At 35.5% G+C, this 22884-nt stretch overlaps 1 protein-coding gene across 1 annotated transcript in view; it reads right to left on the bottom strand.

The window, feature by feature from the left end:
* The window catches only part of DOK6 (docking protein 6), a 492877-nt gene that overhangs the window by 139659 nt on the left and 330334 nt on the right, over positions 1-22884 (bottom strand). The window contains exon 5 of the mRNA XM_058277882.2: positions 12797-12986. Within this exon, the coding sequence (XP_058133865.1) occupies positions 12797-12986 (190 nt within the window). The remainder of the gene's footprint in view (positions 1-12796; positions 12987-22884) is intronic.

Raw genomic sequence — 22884 nt, 5'->3', positions numbered from 1 at the left:
AAAAAAAAGGAAATAAAAAGAAATTTAAATAAATAAAGAACTCTAAAATATGTAGCGTCATTGAAATAGCGATTGGGCCAGGGACAAAGGAAGGTGACTATGGGAGCTGGGAAGATGATGTTATGTAGTGGTGAGACAAATAGTATAACTCTTGCCTTTTTATGAAATTTGTGATAACTTAGTAGGTAGACTGCATGCTTAATGAGTTTGCAAATTTTGGGGAAGAGTGTGGATATCAGAATGCTGATAAGATTCCTTGACTGGCAAGGCACGACAGAGAAAGAAGATCTTGGGAAAACAGAGAATTTGCAAGCAAAAAATAAAAGAAATTCAAAGCCTTACAAAGTTGGAATATTTAACTATGTTGCAACATTGAAGAGTAGGAGATAAAATTAAGAAAATCTCTAAATGACAAAGGACAATTAAAAGAGCCTTAAGGAAAAGAGCAGAATAACTGCATTTTTCACAACTGCTAAAACCTCTCATTGATTAAGGCGTGTCAAGGTGAAAAGCAGCTTAAAGGTATTGCAGCCTGTATGATCTTATAATTAGATAAAATGACCTAGGGCAAAGATTGGATTCAGTTGTAGTATTCCTGCAGAAACCTGATAACCCTGAAATAACACTTTTCAAAACAAGAGAGAGATTTAGGGAAGAGGAAACAAAACATTTCAGCAAATCTGAGAACTCTGTCTCAAAAAATTCCCTCCAAACTGGGTATTGGCATTGGTACATGTCATAGACCAAATAGACGAGCAACTTAACTAAAATTGTACAGGAAAAAAAAAACTCAATAAAGTAATGTTTATTACTTTTTAAGACTTGATAACCCTCAGATCTTAACATAACCTTCTCAGGGCAGAACATGGGCTGAGAAACTAGCAAAGCCTCAAAGAGAACTTTTTCCCAATGCCCAGTTTAGATATGCCCAAGGAGGAAAATGGAAAAAGGAAGAGAGCAAGGGTCAGTCAAGGTGAAGAACAGATAAGCAAGCTCCTCCCAAAGAGCAAAAGGGCCAGTCAAGAATCCCTGTTAATCCAAGGTTGGGAAATCTCCTTCCTGGTAAGGAGCATTTCACAATTAGCAAGACCAATAGCCTGCTGTGTCTCCTAATCTTTCTTTTCTTGAACGGCAGTGTCTGCTGAGGTAAGCTTCCTGCCCTCTTGAACACTCTTCATTGGGTGGAGGTGAGTAGGGACAGAAAAAGTATCTTTTTAGTTCACTATTTTGGGATGAAAGTGGAAGTGATGTAAACTCTATTGTGTGATGTATACTCTGGAAGTGATGTAAACACTATTGTACTTCACCCAGAGACCCTGGACTTGGAGCTGGATTAGTTTTTGGTTGCCTTCCTCAGGGAAAGACTGAGTGTGCTCTATCTGTGGGACGAAGGGGGCAAAGGGATCTTTGCTGACTAGAAGAGCAGACTGTGGCAGGGACAGTAACAGCTACCAAATATTTCACATTCTCCCTTGCATCTATTTGGCCCCTTGAGTCTATTTGGCCCCTTGCAGCTAGGTGGGGCCCTGTGACAATTTCTAGACAATGCACTGCTGATGAAAGTGACCTGCATTGCCTTTGTGCCAAAGCATGTAAGTGCCTCTGGAGAATTCTCCCACCCTCTTCCCCTGCTGTGGCAACTGAGGTGGTTGAGAGTTGAGATGGCTGAACTGCAAAATGGCAGCAGAGCAGGTTTCTGAGCCCAGCTGCCCTGAAGATTTGCCTAGACTCCTATCCACCACAGCTTGAGTGAAGAAATAAACCTGTTGCGTTATGCTCTTGAGGACTGGGTTGGTATTATTATTATCCTTTAAATTACCACATTGTGACTTAACCTATTTGCTAATGCCTACCTCGCCTGTGATTTCAATAGCCACCCTCTAAATCTCTTTTATTACAATTTCTACATTGTATTGTAATCACTGGTTTATCTGTCTGTCTGTCCAAACTCTACGAACTTAAGGACAGGAGTTATGTCTTACCTATATTTGTTTCTCTAGTTCTTATCATAGTGTTTGATGAATAAAAGCAGCCCAGAGAATAGGCTTTTTGATATCAGAAAACATTTAAATAATAATGTCCAAGTGAATTTTAATCACATGGAATGCATGATAGGAAAGACCTCTTTGATGACTGGCATCAAGGATGCATGTGATGTTAAAAAATCATATGTCTATAAAATGCTTCCTTTCATTCCAAAGAAGTAATGTCAAGACACAGCCTTTTAAGAACTTAGGTGCCTTCCTTTTTCTGTGTCTAATTTAGTAGGTCTCTTGCTACTTGAATACTAGGACTAATATTTTCCCCCTAGGATAAAACATTAATTAAATGACTTAGGAAATTGTTCTTATCAAAGAATGGAGGCTCTGATCTTAGATTTTGCTCCATTAACTTTAAAGTTCAATACATTTTTATTGAACCCACACATACTTTAATGCGAATTGCTTTTTACTAATTGGTCTATAGGGATCATGATGACAGTTTTGGTGTTCTTTTTAGACTTTTCCATTCCCTTCAAAAAGTTCCTAAACATTATTAGTAGTCATTAAATCAAGGAATGATTGCTGGAATCAAGGGCATAAAATCAATGGAGAGAGATATGAAGTTCTGGTTTGCTCTCCTCCCTGGATTGGAAGTCTCTCCCAGGAGACTGCTTCCAGTTGGCTTGAGTGGGAGCCACTCAAGCATTAATTCATTCATTTAACCGATGACCAGGTTTCTACCTTTTAACATCCCTGAAATTCAGGTGTATTTTTCTCTCTTTGTGGCATCTTATACTTGACAGCATCCATCATTCAACAGTGGCTTCCAGGTGGTAATGGAGTTGCCGTTACCTGCATGTCCCTGGCCTTGACCGTCACTGCTCATATCCTCCTCATGTCAGTTGAAGGTATGGGCACTGAGGGCACTTCACTTCTGGGGTTTAATTATATTTCAGCCTAATTGAAACTTCAGTGTTTCAGTGTAGGAACAACATAGAACCATTTGAGAAATTAACACAAGTCCTTGTTGCAGTCTAAAAATCGATTATGGGCACCCTTCTGGTAGGTAAGGTAGGCACTGGTGTCAAACTCGAAGAACAGGTGCCAGTGGTTCCAGAAGGACATCTGAGTGGCAAGAGCAGCACATTCTGATGAAGAAACCTGTACCACAAACACACCTGATAGCACAGACGGCTATATTTTGTGAAAAAAGAAAAACTAAGGGCCTTGATAATGCTGAGTTAATTCAGAAAAGTTGAGAGAAAGTTGTAGACATTCCTTAACTCAGCACATCAGTTGCAAAGCACCATCAACCCAATGGGCTCCACACTGGTCTATGGGTCCTGTAAGAGCAGCTGCTTTTCCAGCAAGTTGCAGAGTATCTGCTCTACAAGTCGGCTAAATGAGTGAAAGAACACAATGATGAGGCAGGCATGAGGGTGAGGGCAAAGCCGATCACCAGCCTCTGATGGGAGCTGGTGGGCCCTGTGGAATGTGAGAAGCATCCCCCACCCCTACCAGATTCTCTGTATCACACAAGCTGAACAGAAGAACATAAAATCCCATAGTCAGGCTATGTCTCCTCTAATGACTTTATGAGGTAGAAAAATAACAATGAAAACCTCAAGTGTTATTTTTAGAGGGTAGCTCTTTGTTGGCATGATAGGAATGAAGAAGCTCAGTTAAGGATCCTACCACAGCAAAATGTGAAAATGAAGCATCATAATAACTCACTAGAAAAGGTAACAAGATGTCTTAAGTGTATCTGAATTTTAAACATATTCTTGATTCCTTAAGTGAGGAAGGATTTGGTAGAAACAGACTTGTTCCTAATGTAAACCGTTCATAATTGTTGACACTGTTTGAGGTTGTGGGTGCTTTTTGGTGTTTATCAAATGTTACTTTTGCTTGTCTCCCTCTCCCACTGCCCATCCCAACCTCCTCCCCACCCCTGCCCTTCCTTGTCTTCATTTTAATAAATACCTGCTTTGCACTTTGATAGTGCATTGCCTTGTGTTGGAGAAAAGGGGATGCTCACTGGGACATGGAGGCTGATGATTCAGGCAGAAAGTTTATTGGGAAGCCCTCCCAATGGAGGGGGTCTGAAGAATAGACTTCAGCCCCCCACTGCCATGGCAGGGGTCTGAAGAGAGACTTTAGCCCACTTCTGGAAAGGGGGGATTTGAATTTATTCAATACATGTATTATACAAAACAATACAATACAATACATTCCTAGGTGGGGAAATAATAGTTGGTGGGAGGGGGTTGAGAGTCCGAGAGGGTGCAGGGACCAATAGGAAGCCCTAGAGGTGCCAATTTTCCCTTGTATGGCTAGAGGGTAGGGGGTTAGGGAGTTATGTTCTCTTGGAATGCTGGAGAAGTGGTGGTGCTTTGATCTGGAGGGGGCGAAGGTCTCTGTCTCACTGTGGTTTCTTTGTTCAACCGCTGGGGAAGTGCTATGCTTTCAGACATGTAGGTTTATGGGGGGGGGGCTGTCTTTCCTCAGTGCATGTCAGGGAGACCTGAGGCACAGCTCGTTAATTATTGTAAACCTAGTGAGGGGGAACCTCTAACACCTTGTTTCCTTTCTCCCTTACAAATCCTGATCTCATCGCTCCAAAATATTGAATATTCTCCAAACAATCCTTCTAAAACATGTTAAATTTCATGTAAAGTGGATCTCCTTAAAAAGTCAATCTCTAGAACAGAAACAAAGAATTTATAACATTGATTTAAACATTAAGCTATAGGGCCTTACATTTAAACTTAAGTCTAGGGTCCCTACTGGGGGAAAGTTTCATAAAGGATTCCTTTTCCTTTTTTAAACTGATTTTTAAATTAAAAATTTTACATAGAATAAAATTCACTCTATGGCATAAAGTCTACGGGTTTTGACAAATGTATAATTACATATCCACTACCACAATCTAGATAAAGAACAGTTCCATCATCTTGAAAAATTCCTTTGTGTTCCCTTCCATAGTCAACCCCACTCTACTGCCAGCCCTGGAAATCACTGTTTTATTTTTATTCCCTAAAGTTTTGCCTTTTTCGGTATGCATTAGGAATGGGAACACTCATCCACTGCTGGTGGGAATGCAGAAGGATCCAGCCATTCTGGAGGGCAGTTTGGCGGTTTCTCAAAAAACTAGCTGTAGATTTGCCATATGACCCACTGCTGAGTATATACCCAGTAGAACTGAAAACAAGGACACAAAACAATATATGCCCACCAATGTTCATAGCAGCACTATTCACTATTGCCAAAAGTTGGAATCAACTCAAATGCCCATCAACAGATGAATGGATAAATAAAATGTGGTATATACACACAATGGAATACCACTCAGCTATAAGAAGGAATACAGTACAAACACATGTGATAACATGGATGAATCTTGAGGACCTTATGTTAAGTGAAGCAACCCAGGCATTGAATGACATATACTACATGTCCTCAATGATATGAAATAAGTAAACCAAGCTGTCTCAGAGAGCTAGAGAATGGATGATAGGCTTAACGGAAGTTGGGGGGAGAGGAAGGTTGTGAGCCGACACCTACATGGGTGGAATCTATGATAAGCTGGAGGTAAGTATTTGTACAGGGAAGGGATAAAATGGGGGCATAGGGATACCTTTGGGTGGGGCTTTGCAGGCTTGATGGGGGCTAGGGATGGGAGGATGGGTAATATGGCCAAGAAATTGGGGGGAAGGTGGGGGGAACTTTTGAACATAAGAGATTGTCAGGTATGTGGTTGAAACTATAATGTTGAGAAAACTCCTTAGAAAATATAATAAGGAAGGATCACCTGCTTAAGATGCTTACGGGGGGTGGGCATCTGACACAGGGTAGGTTCTAGGGAGGGTGTGAGTGCTCGTTTTGTCATAGTGGGTTGTATCATCGGGTGGAGACCCACACAATGAGTGGGAAGGCAAATGAAATTAAAGAATATGTTGGCTCTTGGATATAGCTTCTTTTACATAGAATAATACATTTTAGAAACACTCATTTTATTGCTGAGTAGCATTCTATTGTATGGCTTTCCCACAATTTGTTTACCCATTCAGCAGTTGAAGGATATTTGGGTTGTCCAGGTGGGGCAGTAATGAATGAAATTGCTATAAATATTCATGTACAGGTTTTTGTGTGAACATACGTTTTTAGTTTTCTTGTACAAATACCTAGGAGTGAGATTGCTGGGTCACACAGGAAGTATGTTTAAGTTTATTAAACTGCCAAATTTCTTTCCAAAATGGCCACATCACATTACATTCCTACCAATATTATATGAGAGTTCCATTTGCACTGTATTCTTGTTAGCCTTTGGTACTGTCAGATTTTGTAAATTTAGCCATTCTTGTAAGTGTGATTTTAATTTGTATATCCCTAATAACAAACTAAGTTTAACATCTTTTTATGTGATTAGAAGGCAACCAAATATTTTCTTTGGTGAAGAATATGCTCAAATCTTTTGCCTATTTTTTGAAATTGGGTTGTATTTTTTTGTATTGCTGAGTTTTGCAGTTCTTTATATATCTTGGATCTTGGATACAAGTACTTTTTCAAATATGTCATTTTCAAACACTTGCTCCATATATATATCATCTTTTCACTCCCATAAAAGTGTCTTTCACAGAGCCAAAGTTTTAGTTTTTCATAAATTCCAATTTATCTTTTTTCATTCTTTTGTGGATTCTGCTTTGGTGTCATATTCAAGAACTCTTTGCCTTTTCTTTTCTCTTCTCTTTCCTCTTTTCCATGCATTAGAGAAGGGAGTCTTTCTACATTCCTGACCAAAAAAAAAGTTTAGGGATAAATTCTGTGACAACACAGAATTCTTGATTATACCACATATAGCATTTGCTTCCATTCACCATCTTCTTAAAGGAACCACATTTCAATATTTAAGTATTGTCTTACATTTCCAATTCTTAAAAATCTGTAACCAAAATTTTCCCTGGCTTTTAGATGGAAACAATGGTATCAAAGTTACTAAGGTAGCATTTGCTTAATATATTTTAACCACAAATGTTGTTACATTAAGTATTGTGCTGAATACAGATGTTATGCTTCCAGAATCATTTTATAAAAAAAGGATTTGGGGCTCACTTGAATTTTGCCATGCATGCGTTTGAACTCACTTTGAGTTTTGCTTACAATATTTATAAGGTTATACGGAGTGAAATGCTCCATCAGCAGATAAAAAAATAGTTTCTCCTTTCTTGGGATAAACTTGCACATAATCATGAACACTGTGACTTCCCCTGCAGGCCTGGAGAGCTTTTACGATTTTTTTTTTGAGAAAATATGTGTGACAAGTTGGTAGATTTTTCCCTTTAAAATACAAAAAGTTAACAATTGTCATAGTAAAAGAGAAATTTCTCTGAGCTGGCAGGAGACAATGAATTTATCTGCCAGAGTTGTGTCCCGCTGAGGATGCTTCCCACTGAAGTTTCTCTGGTCTTCACACATGGTGGGCGCTCCCTGAGGGTTATGGCATATGGCTATAATTATGAGGATGAATGACAGTTTCTCCAAAAAGAAGGATCTTGATCCATTCCTTCCGGTTATTTTTATATTTTAGGGGTATGGTAAAATTTAACAAGGCCTTTGAGAAAAGCCTGTCAATGACAAAAAAGAGAATATTTGGCATACTCAATGTTACTATTTTCCAGTGCATCTAGTAATATAAATAAATGGCTTAATATTGCTACCAAATAACATGCATTGTACAAAGACCTAATTAAAAAAATTCAGAAAATGTAGTCTTTGGCTCAAGGTTGGTGAGGAGGACTGGCCAAGCCTTCCCTCCTAAAACTTCCCTCTAACGTGTCCTCAATTTCATTTCTGGTGTCCCCTCCATTCCTGATCTAGAAAACATATGTCCCAAATTTATTTCTCTGGATCAAGTATAGACAAAACTTTCTGTACTTAAAAAGAGTGAGATGGTCTGGTATTTACAAAACAGATGTTCAAAATAATATTTAATGTTCCAACTATAAAGGACAAAGGAAACCAAAAATTCACAGGTGGAAAAAAATATAAATGAGCAGCATACACAAGGAGAAGCCTCCGGTCTCACAGATAAAGGAAGAAACAAAAAAGGAAAGGAGAGAAAAAAGCCACCACAAACCACGAGGCATCAAATTCCTCTATTAAAATAGAAATTTCTTAAATCATCCTTTTAATGCTTGGGTTTATGGGGACAAGAAAGTCATTCTCTCTGCATCATTAGAGAGCATGTGAATTGATTTTATTTTCCTTGAGAGCTATTTGCTATATTGTGAAGAATCTTTAAAATGTTCACATCCTTTGACCCAGTGAGTCCTCTTTTAAAAGGATCTGCTAAGGAAGCAACCAGAGATTTGGTTATCTTTACACAGAGGGCCACTGTGGCCTTCTTTATATTAGTTCATTTTGGAAACATCTTGATGTTAAATTAATAAGGGCATAGTCATATGTTGGGATATCGTAAAGCCATTAAAATCTTGATTGGGCAGGACCCGTGGGATTTATTCTCAATATAATATTAAGTGAAAAAATAGGAAAAATATATTTATATTTATTTTAGATATATTGGATAAATTACACCCAAGTAAAAAACCATTTTCTTAGAATGTAGAAATTACGGGTGGTTTTAAACTTTTCTTTCTATGTTTCCCCTCCAATGTTTGTATTAACTTTTTAGTCTGACACTATAAGATATTAAAAATTCTCAATACTAAGGAAAAGAGATTTACACAAAAAATAAAAAAGTGCAAAACTAGCCCCATTTATCAACCCATACTTCTGTTCTTACCATATACAGCTGGGAGTAAAGGTGTGATCCCATCTCTTCAAGATGCCCTGGACACATGGGTTTCTCTCACCTGTTCCTTGATCCCTCTTTTAAGAGAAGTGTTTTATCATGAAAGTAATGCTCATTGTCAAACCTTCAAATGGTGTGAAAGTGCATAAAGTAACAAAAAGAAATCCTTTCACTTTCCTCCCTTTTGCTCCAATTTTTTCACATTAAAAACATTTATTGGGGTATAATTTGCATATAATAAAGTTCATTGCTATTTAGTGAACAGTTCTGTGAGCTTAGAGAAGTTTCACAGTCCAGTCTTTCTCAAGCCCCACTGATCTGTTTTTGTCACTATAAATTAGTTTCAGCTGTTGTAGAATTTTCTAAAAATGGAATCATACATATTGCTTAACATCATGTTTATGAGATTCTACCACACAGCTGTGTGTTCTTGGTAAGTAGTGTTCCATTCTATAAATACATCACAATTTATCTACCCAGCTTATATTGATGGACATATTGACAGTGATTTCAAGTTTTTGATTGTTATGAATAAAGCTACTATGAACATCCATTTGTTTTCTTTCCATATTGCATTACTTCAGCTCTTTCTTTCTTTAAAAATAAATTTGTCAAAAAAAATTCTATTTCTGAAGTTTTCATTCTTTCCTACTAGTCTTTAGGCCAATTCTTATATAATACCACATTGTCTTGATTATTGTAGCTTAGCAGCAAGTCTTGAAATCAGGTAGTGGAAATCCTTCAACTATGTTCTTTGTTTCAAAACTGTTTTACCTATTCTAGGTTTTTGCAATTTTTATAAATTTTAGAATTAATTTGTTATTCAGTTCAGACAACCCAGTTAGGAATATTTATTGGGATCGCACTGAGTCTATAAATTAATTTGTACAGGATTGTAATCTTATTAATATAGGGCTTTCCAATCCATGAACATAGTCTGTATCTCTATTTATTTAAGTCTTTAATTTCTCTTGGCAATGTTTCATAGTTTTCAATGTCTAATGCACATATTTTGCTAAATTTTCATCTATACCTATTTCATATCTTGATGCCATTATGAATGGTATTTTCAAAAATTTCATTTCCAATTATTCATTACTAGAATTTAAAAAATCAAGTTGAATTTTGTATATTGACCTTGTATTCTGCAACTTTTCTAAACTACTTAGTTCTAGCAGCTTTTTGTTGTAAATTCTTTTGGGTTTTCCCCTTAATAATTTTAAGTTTAAGAAAGTCTGATTTTCATTGCTCTAAACACTGAAATCTTCAAGGTTGGTAATACTGGAGCTTCTGCTTATTCCCAAGAACTAACATGGTCAATTTGAGACTCTTTTATGTTCTACTGACTATGTCATGAAATAGACATCTACTGGCCCATATATAGCCCATACAGTTATACCCCAAACACCAGTTAGTATAAAGATAGTCATTTACTATTAGTCCTTATTTGTTCTCCAAAGTCTTGTTGCATGAGTCCTATTTTCACCTGGCCTCAAATTCCTGACTCAGGACAGGTAACACTGATTGATATTTCTGCACTTAGGGTTTATAATTATCTCCCCAGCATTTGCATGCAGCTCTCTCAATGGGCTTTATGCTTGGCTTATCTCTTGCCACATTTCCTGTATTTGTAGCTCAGGGTTTACCTTGTCAGAATTCTCTAGACAGAAGGTTCAGCAGACCTATGCAGAAGCTTCATTCAGAAACTAGAAACAGGAAAATGATAGGATTTCTGAGAAGAATAGGTAATTATGATTTCTTAAATGTCCATTATTGGAGTACTGTGTTTGATGATGCTATATATACACTAACTCACACAGCTTCTCCAAATATATCTAGGAACTAGGGATTATAATTCCCCTATATACAGAGAAAACTGAAACCAGAGGGGTCAAATGGCATTAATGAACTGGTCATAAGTAGCAGAGATGTAATCTTAATCTAGCTATTTCTGATTCCCAGGGCATGTAAAGGGGTGTGTAGCAAGATAATTAAAAAGATACTAAAATTATTATTATTATTAAAGCAGTTTTATTCACACTAGATATTTATTTTTTAAAGTAGCTGCTTTGAAAAAGATAATAAACGAAGAAAAAAAATCTCCTCTTAAACCAACAAAAGCACAAACAAAATCTTAAAGATGTTGGGACTTATCTATTCTAATATATTTATATTTATATGTATTTTTTAATTATTAGGAATCATCAAGTTCCTAAAAAATCAATTCATGCCAATTGTCAGGTAAGCCAAGTTGCACAAGTAATTTGGCATTTTGGTTTAGAATATCAAATAGAAACCTATGTTGAGCCAGTATGTGCCTGTTTCAGGCTCTGGAAGAACAGGAAATTGGCAAAAAAGTAATGTGAACAGGTACAAATGGAGTGAAAATTCTGGAAAGCCACTACAAAAGGAAACAGAAACTAAGGTACTTGTTATTTTAAAATTCTACCTTGCTCTCTTAGGTGAGTAGACACCTGTTGAAATGAGGGACAGACAAGCTAGTGACACTGTTCTACGCCAGATAAGAAAACAAGGGGTCCCCAGGAGAAAGACCCATGAGAAGTGAGCCTGGAGGTGGCACTGATGAATAATGAAAAGCAAACCTCCAGCTCATTTCTATAAAGACACTAACATTTTAAGGCCAGTAAAAATGTACCATAGATTTTAGGTCAGTAAAGTTCTAAGCTATGATCACTATAGATATATATACACAGATTATTAAACAGGGTACGTGTCTAAAATATTGATTTTCATAAAAGAATTTTTATTTCCCAGTGGTTTTTCTATATACAGTGTGATTACTACAACCCTGTCGAGATCTCAGCAGACAGCTGAGTGAGTTGAGTTCAAAGCCACTACAGGTCCAAGGAGAGGGGGCTCTTGAGGGAGCCACGAAGTCGAGGTGCGAGCATCACCCGAGCACAGACAGGCCGCACACTGGCGCAGTGATTCCAGCTCAGTGTGTTTTCCCTTGTTCTGCTTAACGTGCTGAAAAGACATATGGCCTACCCTAAATGGGTATTATTAGAATCGACCTTTGAATAAACATTCAAATGTTTTGGGAAGCCGATGTAACTCAGTGGCTGAGCGCCTGCTTCCCATGTACGCGGTCCTGGGTTCAATCCCCAGTACCTCCTAAAAAAAAAGGCTCTGTCTAAAATAAGTTACAAACTTTAAATTGATGTCTCAAATAAATGAAAGCTCCCTGCCATTACCTTTCAATACCCCGATTCCTTTTCAGGATGTGATCAGTCACATCCCGTGTGTGAAGAGTGATGCATCCTGATATTCTTATATAGAATTTCTAGACCTAAAAATTATCTCGGATGGAAGACAGAAATTCCCCCCAGTGGTTGTGGCTCGTGTCTAACCCAGGCTCTACGAATAATGACTGTGAAGCATTCGCTTCAGACATTGTGAACTCTGTGAACTGACCGTGTGCTATGACGTATTTGTCTTGACGTACCAAGTTTAAAATCTGAGCTGCAAATTTCACAACTCATGGATTTACCAGTCATTCTGAATTAATATTTATACTTAACTAATATTATTAACCTAAAAATCTGGATAGATGAATGTTGTGCTAACTTACTGCAAATTTATTAATTAAAAAAATTTATAAAACTCCTTTCAAAATTGTTCATAAAAATTCATAAAAATAAGGCAAGTGAGAACATTTTGAATTTAATGATAATCTTTCTTTGTGAGGACACACCAAATAAATAGTATTGTAATTGTATTGCAAACTATATTGCATTATTAAAATCATTATATAGCTGGTTTGATGTCAGTGTAAGAGACAGACATTATTTTGAATGAGTTAATAACACTTATATAATCAACACAACTGTATCTAGGTTATTAGCAGGAATCTGAAGAAATTATGTTTTGTACTTTCTACCCTTGTAAAAAATAATGGTTATCCTGGTCAACAGTGGTCAAAACCTGTCCTCTAGAGCCAGTCTGCTGTACATCTCTGCACCTGAACACTGCACTAGCTTACCTTCCTGATTCAAACGTGAACCACGTTGAGTCCCGACCATATCGCCTCAACGAGCTGAGGGGCCACATCACCAGTTTGACCTTGGCGTTGTGGATATCCCAGAGATAGATATTCTCATGAGTGATCTGCATGGTGCATTCGCCATAAATATCCAGATTTGGCGTAGGCATGAGATACACATTGAAGCGTTCTGCAAAGAAACAAAGAATGGAGAAAATGCAGTGAAGAGAGGCATGGCTCTTTACGGCAGCAGTGTATTAATTTGTAATTGACAGACTTTAGAAAGCATCACCCTCTCCCTTGGTGACATGGATGCACATTACGAAACACTATCCTCTTCCAAGTTGTATATGAGTAAAGGAGCTGCTCATCCAAGTGCTCTCTTTATTCACAAGTTTATTCACGAGTTTATTCACTCACTCATTCTACAGCTTTTTATCCCAAGCATTCAGTCTACATGGCAGGGATGAAATGGTCAAACTGTACAATGGAGAAATTATAATAGGTCTCTGTCCTAATGGCACTTATTGTCTTCTTCTACTTTACCCAGACAAAGTGATGTAACATATACAATTCCTGTTAAGAATGTCTTTTTTTTTTTAAAGCAAGACCTTAATTTCACCGTTGTGGCATGAAGTAATTAAAGCATGCTGACTGACTCACTAGTTACTGAAGCACTGCAAAAATAATAATTCCATGTATATCTCAAAATAAATTATATTCAAGCTCAAAATAAGCTTTGGATAACCTACCAAAACTCATGACTGCCTTCTGCAGAACTAATGGCATGGTTTTGGCAAGTAAAATGGAAAGTATAACTTCTTTCATTCCTGAATATTCTTTGGTTCAAATTCTGATTGATTCCAAACCATGCTTTGTATAATTCTGCAGACCTTAATTTCTATTCAAATGCATTAGATTCACTTCATTTCAATTTCAGGAAGTCAAGAACTTTGTCTGCCCCATAAATTACCCTATAAAATATCCTTAATTCCTAGCACTATGTTTGCTTTATAGTACGTGATCAATAAATATCAGTTGATTGTATAAAAAAATATATATACCATGATGAATGTGAGATGAAAGAATGGAGAAATTATAAAAACAATGAGTCATGATAACGAAGAGTTTAAGAATTACCTTGCAGGCATATTTTTGTGAGTTATAATTCAACTGTGAAAAAGTGTTTCAACGCCAGAGCCATCAGATTAATTATTTTGAAAGGCATAATGGTACAGCTGCAATTGGAAGAGGATTGATATATCTAGGAATGTGCAGTTATCCATCATAATGTCATGATCTTAAACATTGAATATTTACTGGTACTGAGCTGCAATGATCTTTGTAATAGAAAGAATCTTTTCTTGGCAGGTATTTTGTGCAGTAAGGACTCACTGATGCAGTAAGGGTTCAATATTATTATATATAATATTCAGGTTCCAAATGGGTTTTGTTTAACAAAATCATACTAACTTAAAGATTAGTAACCTTATCAACAATATTTATATTCAATACTTATATTCAAGATATTTTTGGACACAAGATGACCTAATGGTTTCACTTTTTAGTTAGATGATTGATGGACCCAGGAAAATGATATGTAAATGACTTCACAGACATTTTCTAAAGAAGTGGCAATTCTAGACCTGAAAAATGAAGAGGGAGCATTGCCCCATTAATTATCTGCAATAAAATAGGCCCAAATAAACATACATTCACTAAATCTTGCAATTCTTCTGTGCAAACAGTAAAGACATTTAGCATTAAATACATCACTGGTTCTGTTTCTCTAGAGAACCCTGATTAATACAGAGTGGAAAGTGCCCCACCCCTGACTGCGCTTCTGTGGAAAGCCTTCCAAGGAATCTCTCCAGTTAGTCCTCCAGCCTGTGTTTAGAATGTCACAGTGCTTCTCACCTATTCCCTAAAGCTCTGGGGCTGCAGTGCAATTCTGAGACAGCAAGAAAGTCCCATTCTACACTCTGTATTTACCAATTGTTACCAAAAAATTCCAAATATAAAATACTAGTATTAATATAAAATCAATAAAGTTTACTAAATATTAAGACAAGGACTGAAGTCATTGGTCTAACACTGAGCATGGATGAATAAATCCAGAAGAATCTGGCCTCGTTCCTTGGGAACTCTTAGCCCAGTACTAAAGACTGCTCTGGTCCCACTTGACAAATCTTAAAAGCACTGCTGGAAAGGAAAAAACTGCAGTTGATCCTCATTATTAGTTGATTCCATTTTCGTGAACTCTCCTGTATAAACTGCTATTGCTTTCAGAGATCATCTCTGCTAAAGTAATAGAGTATTTTAATATACAAAAAGATTTACAAACAAATTGTCATTGTATGAATATAGTACTGAACCCTATATATTGCACTAATATAATATAAGCATTTTCAGATACTAATAAGTATTGCTTGGGAACGTGATTTTTAATGAATACTTATTATCCTACTACATACTATGACATTATTTAACAATTCTCCTTTTGATGAACATTTAAGTTAATCCAATTTTGTCTAATAAATTAGGCTGTGAGAAAAACTAACCTATTTTTAGGTCAATATGTTGAATAATTCATTCCTTTCCTATTGATTCATAGGGCTTGATTCTTGTATAGACATTTTTTATCCTTTCAAAAATTCTTGATTATTATCTTACATTGGGTACTAAAATCTGAATCACTGGATTGAACCCTATGAACTCTTTTAAAACTCACACATAGCCAAATTGCTTTCCAGAAATTCCTTACCAATGTATTTCTAGTTGGCAGTGTGCAAAATGTTCATTCTCACATACCCTTGCCAGACGAGTATTATATGTTGATGATATTCTTTGCCAACTTTGTAATAAATAGAAGATTTGTTATTTTATTAATTTATATGTAGCTTACTAGTTGTGAGGTTGAATTCCCATTTTCATAAGCTTATTGGCCATTGACATTTCTTCCTCTGTTAGTATCGTTTGCGATGAAGTTTCCTGTTTTTCTTGTTGAGTGTGAGAAATTTATAAATTAGGAATCTTAACATTTTTCCTACCATATTTATGACAAATACTTCATGCTAGATTTTCACTAGTATTTATCTTGTTTATAGGATTTATTGAAGTCTAGAAGGTAGAAAATAGTGTTATTTTCTTTAATTTTTATAATAAGTCCTTGGCCACCATAAGTAAATTAAACATTATCCTTCATTTCTTAGAACATTTTTAGGATTTTACTTTTTAACATTAATTAGATACATTGAACTATAGTATAACTTATAATGGACAGTATAAAGTCCATTCAGCTTTGACACATGTATTATAAGAAGACACGCCACAATTCTGTTAGCCCTGAAAGTTCTCTTCTGCCACTTTCCAGCGGCCCCTGACCCCAGAAGCAACCCTGAACTGAGTTCTAACCTTGCCTACATCTAGCAGGCTTTTGTCCAAAGGAAGCACACCACTGATTTATTTCTAGATAGTGGCTTTCCTTTTTTATTTTCATTTTTTGAAGGAGCATAGGTTTGGAATTTTATGAAGTCTGACGTGTCCTTTATTTTTATGGTTTGTGCTTTGTCTGTCCCAAAGTTTGTGTTCCTCCTGAGAGCTGATATTTGAGTATTATGTGAGGTGGGGTTAAGGCTCTTTGATGCCCTCACAGGTGTCCAGTTATTCCAGTATCTATTTACTAAAGACATTTCATTTTCCCATTGGTGCCCTTGTCAAAATTATTTTTCCATATATATGTGTGACTGCATTTCTCCTTCTGTTCTACTTCATTGATCTATTTGTCTGTCTTCTGTCTTGACTGCAGTCACTTTATACTAAGTCCTGAAATTCTGAATGGTAAGTCTTCCAAGAGTTCTTATTTGACTAATCCTGCTCCCTTGACTTTTCAAATGCATGTTAAAATTATCATGTCAAGTTCTAGGCATAAATGCCTACTTATTGGGGTTGCATTGAGTCTATAGATCAACTTGCAGAGAAGTGACATCTTAACAATATTGAGTTTTTCAATTATGAACAGCTTATGACTCCATTTATTCATGTCTTTTAATCTCTCTCAGCAACCTTTTAGTTTTCATTGTTGAAGTCTCCAATATTTTTTAACAATTTTATCCCTAAGAATATGATGATTTTTGATGATATTGTAAATGGTATTTCATGTTTCATTTTATAATATATCACTGATGATGTAATTCTATATATATATTAATTTTTGACTGAATTTGCTCTTGAAACATTGCTGAATTCAGTTATTAGTTATAGTTGTTTTTAGTAGATTCCTTAGGTTTTCTGGGGAAACATCCTAGATTCTTCATTCTTAACAGTATTTATGACTTTATTTTTTTGGCTTAGTTCACAGATTAGAAACTTCAGTAGAATGTTGAATATAAGTGGTGAGGGAATATATCTGTGTTATTCCCAAACTTTGGGTGAAAGTATTCAATATTTCACTATCAAGAATAAAATTGTCTGAATGTTTTCTCATGGATACCCTTCATCTGTTTGAGAAAGTTCCCTTCTATTCCTAGGTTTGTGAAAGTTGTTTTCATAAATAGATGCTGTTTCATCAAATGCTTTTTATAATGAGCATATGATTTTTCTCCTTTGATCTATTAATCAGTCAAACATATTCACTGATTTTCAGTATTGTTTCCATTCTTAGCATATGCTCATGGTAAATTATCTTTTATATATTATATAATGCTGGGTTTAATTTGCTAAATTAAAAAAATAATTTTGTGCTTATATTTTTGCAAGATATTGGTCTTTAATTTTCTTTTCCTGCATTGGTTATGTGTGGCTTTGGTATATGGGTTATTGTGGCCTCAATAAATGAGTGTGGAATGGTCCCTCCTCCTCTGTTTTCTGAAAAAGTTTGTTTAGGATTGCTATTAGTTCTTTAAATGTTAAAGAGAATTTAACATTGTAAATATATGGTACTGGAGTTTGTATAGAAAGTTGTATAATAACAAGTTCAATTTCTTTAATGGATATAGGGCTCTTTAGATTTCCTAATTCTTTTTGAGTCAGATTTGGTAATTTGAATCTTTTAAAAAATCCTATTGGCATAAAGATATACAAACTATCCCCCATAATTCTGGAGGATCTGTAATGATGTACTCTCTTTCACTTCTGATGTTAGCAATTTGTATTCTCTTTCTCACTCTTTCATGGTAGGTTGTTGTAGGTATATCAATTTTATTAATATTTTCAAAAGACTTCTGGCTTTGTTAATTTTCTGTATTTTTTAACTTCCTTTACCTTCCTTTTTATTTCTATTTTCTTCTTTTACTTACTTTGTATTTAATTTCTTATTTTTTCCTAGCCTCTTTTGTTCATTGATAAAACATTTTCCTTTTCCTTTTCTAGTATGTGCATTTGATACTATAAATTTCCCCAAGTACTGCTTTAGCTGCAACCCACACATTTCATTATGTGTTTTTTCCCCATTATCATTCATTTCAAAATACTTTCTCATTTCCCTATAGGTTTCTCCCTTGATCCATGCATTAATTAGCAGTGTTTTGCTTAATTGCAGATATTTGGGGATATTCTACGTATCTTATTGTTACTAAGTTCCAGTTTAATGCAATTTCCTCTAATTTCAATTCTTTAAAACTGAATGATGCCTTTTTTTTTTCTTTTTTCTGTTTTGGCTGTGAATGTAGCTGAACTGGGCTAGATTTATGCTTACTTACTGGGATGCCGGGAAAACTGTAACTGACTTTTAGTCACTATGAAAAGGAAAGGTATTATTTCATGATTTTTTTATCCTATTTTTAAAGTCTGAAACTCCTTTGGCGACACCTTATGCTAGCTTGCACGCATTGTATAGTTTGAAGATTACACCTGATTTAGTCAGTTACACAGCCTGGTTTTTGTTACGTGACTGGTGGAGTATGAAAGTTCTGTCAGTAAACTTGTACCTGGACGGCTTGGTGGTCATAATTCAAAGATGACATGCATTCTGTGTATCTTAGTAATGACCCTGGGGGAAGGAGGCCTGCTGCTGGACATTTTGGGCATGTCACTGATTACCTGTGCTTTCATTCTACTGCAGCACCTTTATCTTTATTGAAACCCAGTGTGAGTGTACAGTGTAAGAATACTTTCTTATGGGTCCTTTCAATTTGCCAGTCCTTCTTAATTGTGGCAATGTCCCTGTTTGGGTGAATTTCATTTGAGTAGAATATATATTCTGAATTTGTTGGGTATAGTGTTCTATAAACAGCAATTAGGTAAACTAGGGTCATAAAGTTTAAATCTATATCTTTAACAATGTATATGTCTACTTTTTCTATTAGAAAAAGAGGAGGGTTAAAGTCCTCTACTATTACTGCAGTTTTGGTTATCGATTCCTTTAGTTCTGGCAATTTCCCCATCTGGTACCTAGGAGATATGATATCTGACAAATACACATTTTAAGTATTATTACATGTTCTTAATTAACTGAACGTTTATTATTATGAAATTACCCTCTTTTTCTTGGTTAGATCTCTTCATCTTGAAGCAGAATTCACACCATATTAATATAGTTACATTAGTTTTCCTCTTTACATATAAATCTTTTCTCATTTCTTTACTTTCAATCTGTGTGCTGCTTTCCCCTAAAATTGTATACTTAGATTTTGCTTTGTACTTAGTCTGGCAAACCTTGACACTTGATTGGGATGTTGACATTGACTTTAATTATTGACATGTTTTGCTCTAGGTCTACCATATTGGCATTTATTTCCCCTCTCCCATGTACTTTTTTCTCTGCTGATTTTTTTCTTGTTCTCTTTTGGAAGAGTCAAATATTTTTAGGGACTATATTTTATCTTCTCTAGTGACATTTTAGTTATGTTTCACTGTGTTGTTTTTTTCAGTAATTGTTCTAGAGATCAAAAATAGGAATCACGTCTGTTCACCAGTGTGGTTTTGATTGATTTAAACCAATGAATCATTTTGGGAAAATGTTAACTTTACAAATCAGGTTTTCCAATTCAACAAATTTTCAATCTTCCTCAATAAATTAGTGACACTTTATGGTTTTATTTTATATGTATAGCATGTATTTTTGGTTAATATCATTCTTAATATATTGTAGATATTATTGCTATTGAAAATGGGATATTTTCTCTTTATAACTTTTAACCTGTTAGTGATAGTGTATAGGATAATAAACATTTTGTGTGTGTTTATGCCTGTTTATATGTGGTATATGTGTCCATGTGAGAGTGTATGTATATCTGTATGGAGAAGCCAGGTATTTCTTAAAAAACAAACAAGCAAATACAGAAATCTTACTTTTAAGATTTTGTAACCAAATAAATACAATGAAAATTGCATATATTTGTTTAATGTTTAAGAAGTTAAACCTACTGGTCCTGATTTATAACTTATTGCATTGGCCAAAGCATCCAGAAGAATGTGGATATTATTGAAAAAGTTAATTAAAAATTAATGCAAAAATTAATTTCATATAATTTGGCAATGTTACATGAAATGCCATCTACATTTTTTAGAATTTTAAGTAACATTATCTTTTGGTTTGAGATAAATATTCTTTATTATGTTGATAAGTGATCTTTTACCTCTCTGAGACTCTTTTTAAATTTTATTTCCTGCCCCGCCCCCCCGACCTTCTGGGATATATTTTGATTATTTTATGAAATTTTTTCTCCTAAACTATCAAATTAATTAAAATAAAATATATTGGCTTAGGTGCATCTCCACTAAGTGGTATAAAATTAGATTATTTTCAACCCAATCTGAGAGAAGTCATGTTTTTACAAAAAGAATAATTTGCTTAACTTTATTACCATAATAAAAGACTTATTTATATTACCTTGTTTTATGTTGCATGGTTCCTAAGTGTTTCCTCTGCTGACTTTTAAATATTTTATCTACTGAATTTTAGAGCTTTAATTAATATTTTAGGCTTTATTTACATAGGCCAGAATAAACAGTAGTATTTGATTTTTCCCTACGGCAGTTGGGAAATTTAGAATATTTTTTCCCTTCCCCTTTCCCCCTCAAATTTAACATTTATTTTATTATAATCTGAGGTCTGAGAATGATATCATTGCTATTAATAGCTCTTTTAGCTAGGGCATTTTATTTCAGGTCTTATTTTTCATATTTAATGTATACTGTTGTGACTGTGATAAGAAGACCATTATATATTTATCTGTTTTATTGCCATTGTCCTTACATGTAAAGTTTTCACATTATACTCTTATTGCCATCAATCATTTTGTCAGCTGGAGTATGTTTTTATATATCTCCTTTTCTGTTTTTGAGGAGGCCAAAGGATGGTGTATTTTCCAAGCACAATCATATGCATTTGAAAACCTTTCTATTGTCATCCAGTGGGGAAAACGTTTCCTTTTTAGCCATAATATCTTCTTAAATCTCTGTGTACTGTAACATTATTTATGCCAAAAAAGAAAAACCTAGGATAAACCTATATCTTAGATTCTTAAAATAAATCTGTGTAAATACATTGTCATTTTTGAAAGGAATATACTTCTTCGAAATTTCGTTCAAAACTTTTTTTCAGGGAGTTCTATTTGGGCAAGATGCCCTAGATGGTTTGCACCAATATCTCAAGAAGAGCTAGTTAAAAACTAGACAAAACAACATACACGCACTCACACATGCTCACACGATCTGTGTGAAAACATTAAGGATGGCATGTCAGTAAGAATCACCAGGGCCTAGGTCTAGACAGGAGGAAAACCCACCAGACAATATGTAGGGCTAATTTTCACCTAGCGGTACCTGGCAATTCTGAAAGCGGAGGTTTCAATACTGAGATGCTCAGCAGAACTTTCAACAAGTCCACAAACAGGAAGACAAAAATTGCTATTCAGGGTCTAACAAAGTGTCCTCAGCAACCCCAAGATTTGGAGTGGGGAGATGGAGGACCACATCAGAGAAGTGAGAGTCAACTGGAAATAGATTATCCCTTCCAGATACTGAAGCTCATCATCAACAGATACTTATTGTCTCATGTCTTTGGACTCTAAAAGTCCAATATCAAGCCTGATACGGACAATCAAATTCTACTCTTGAACTTATATGATGAACACTCCCAATTATGGGAGGTGAGATATGCATATGTCACTCATCACCTGGCCTCCCAAGAGAAGTGGAAGTGCAAGGTATTTACTTCCTCCTGTCATTAAAATATTTATTTGTCCCTCTTCACTTCTTGCCCACAGTTGGGAGACACCAGTAATTCTAGACTTAGTATTGTGTCCAGGAACTTTGTCCTCCACGTGGCTATCAATAGTTTAGAAATTTGCATCTTTGTTCTCACTGTGTCTGTGCAGGGGATGTTTCCAGGTCAAAAGAAACAGGACAGGTCCTTTGGTGCTTCAAATATTTATCACAGTTTGAAGCAATACAACAGTTAGATAAATGGATTGATTTGATTTTGCAGTATAGTAAGAGAAGCACTATAAAATATCTCTTGGTTCCCCGAGATAATTATTGCAGAGTAGACACAGAAATATATACGGCATTGCCCTTTCTTTCACTATAGAGCATATTTGAAATCAAATAGAAAAAGTGGTAGTTTTAACCTGGCTTATTAATTGTACGCAGTGGCTATATAAATCAAATAATGAAGTTAAAGAAGCACAACACAAGACTGGGCAAAAGAGCAATGGCCCATTTGAGACTTTATGTTGCATCCATTAATGTCATCTTCGTCCTGCCAGGGTGGCTGCTCTCATCATCCTTTGTCTTTCCCTGGAGATAATCACCTCTGTTGGTTACATCAGCATTTTCAAGTATGTGTTTCATGGAATATAATATCTACAGGATATCATTGAGTGTTACAGGTACTCAATTAATACTCAATTATCACATGGGTCAACTGAGTCTGGGAAATGCCAAATTATGCCAAATTAAACTACTTTTACAACAGGTTTTCTAGGCAACTTTACGCTGCTAACATCTACTGAGATTGTCATATAGGGTGATATAGCACTAAAGATACCCCATGGATTCCCTCACTTCACGAAGCAAGTCATCTTAATATTGCCTAGAACTCATTCTGGGAAGTGCGAGAGAATTCAGATGGCACTTAAGAGGCT

This window comes from Dasypus novemcinctus, chromosome 16, assembly GCF_030445035.2.
Source record: "Dasypus novemcinctus isolate mDasNov1 chromosome 16, mDasNov1.1.hap2, whole genome shotgun sequence".
Classification (NCBI taxonomy): domain Eukaryota; kingdom Metazoa; phylum Chordata; class Mammalia; order Cingulata; family Dasypodidae; genus Dasypus; species Dasypus novemcinctus.
The sequence above is the reverse complement of the archived record's forward strand: the minus strand, read 5'-3'. Positions and strand labels throughout refer to the sequence as shown.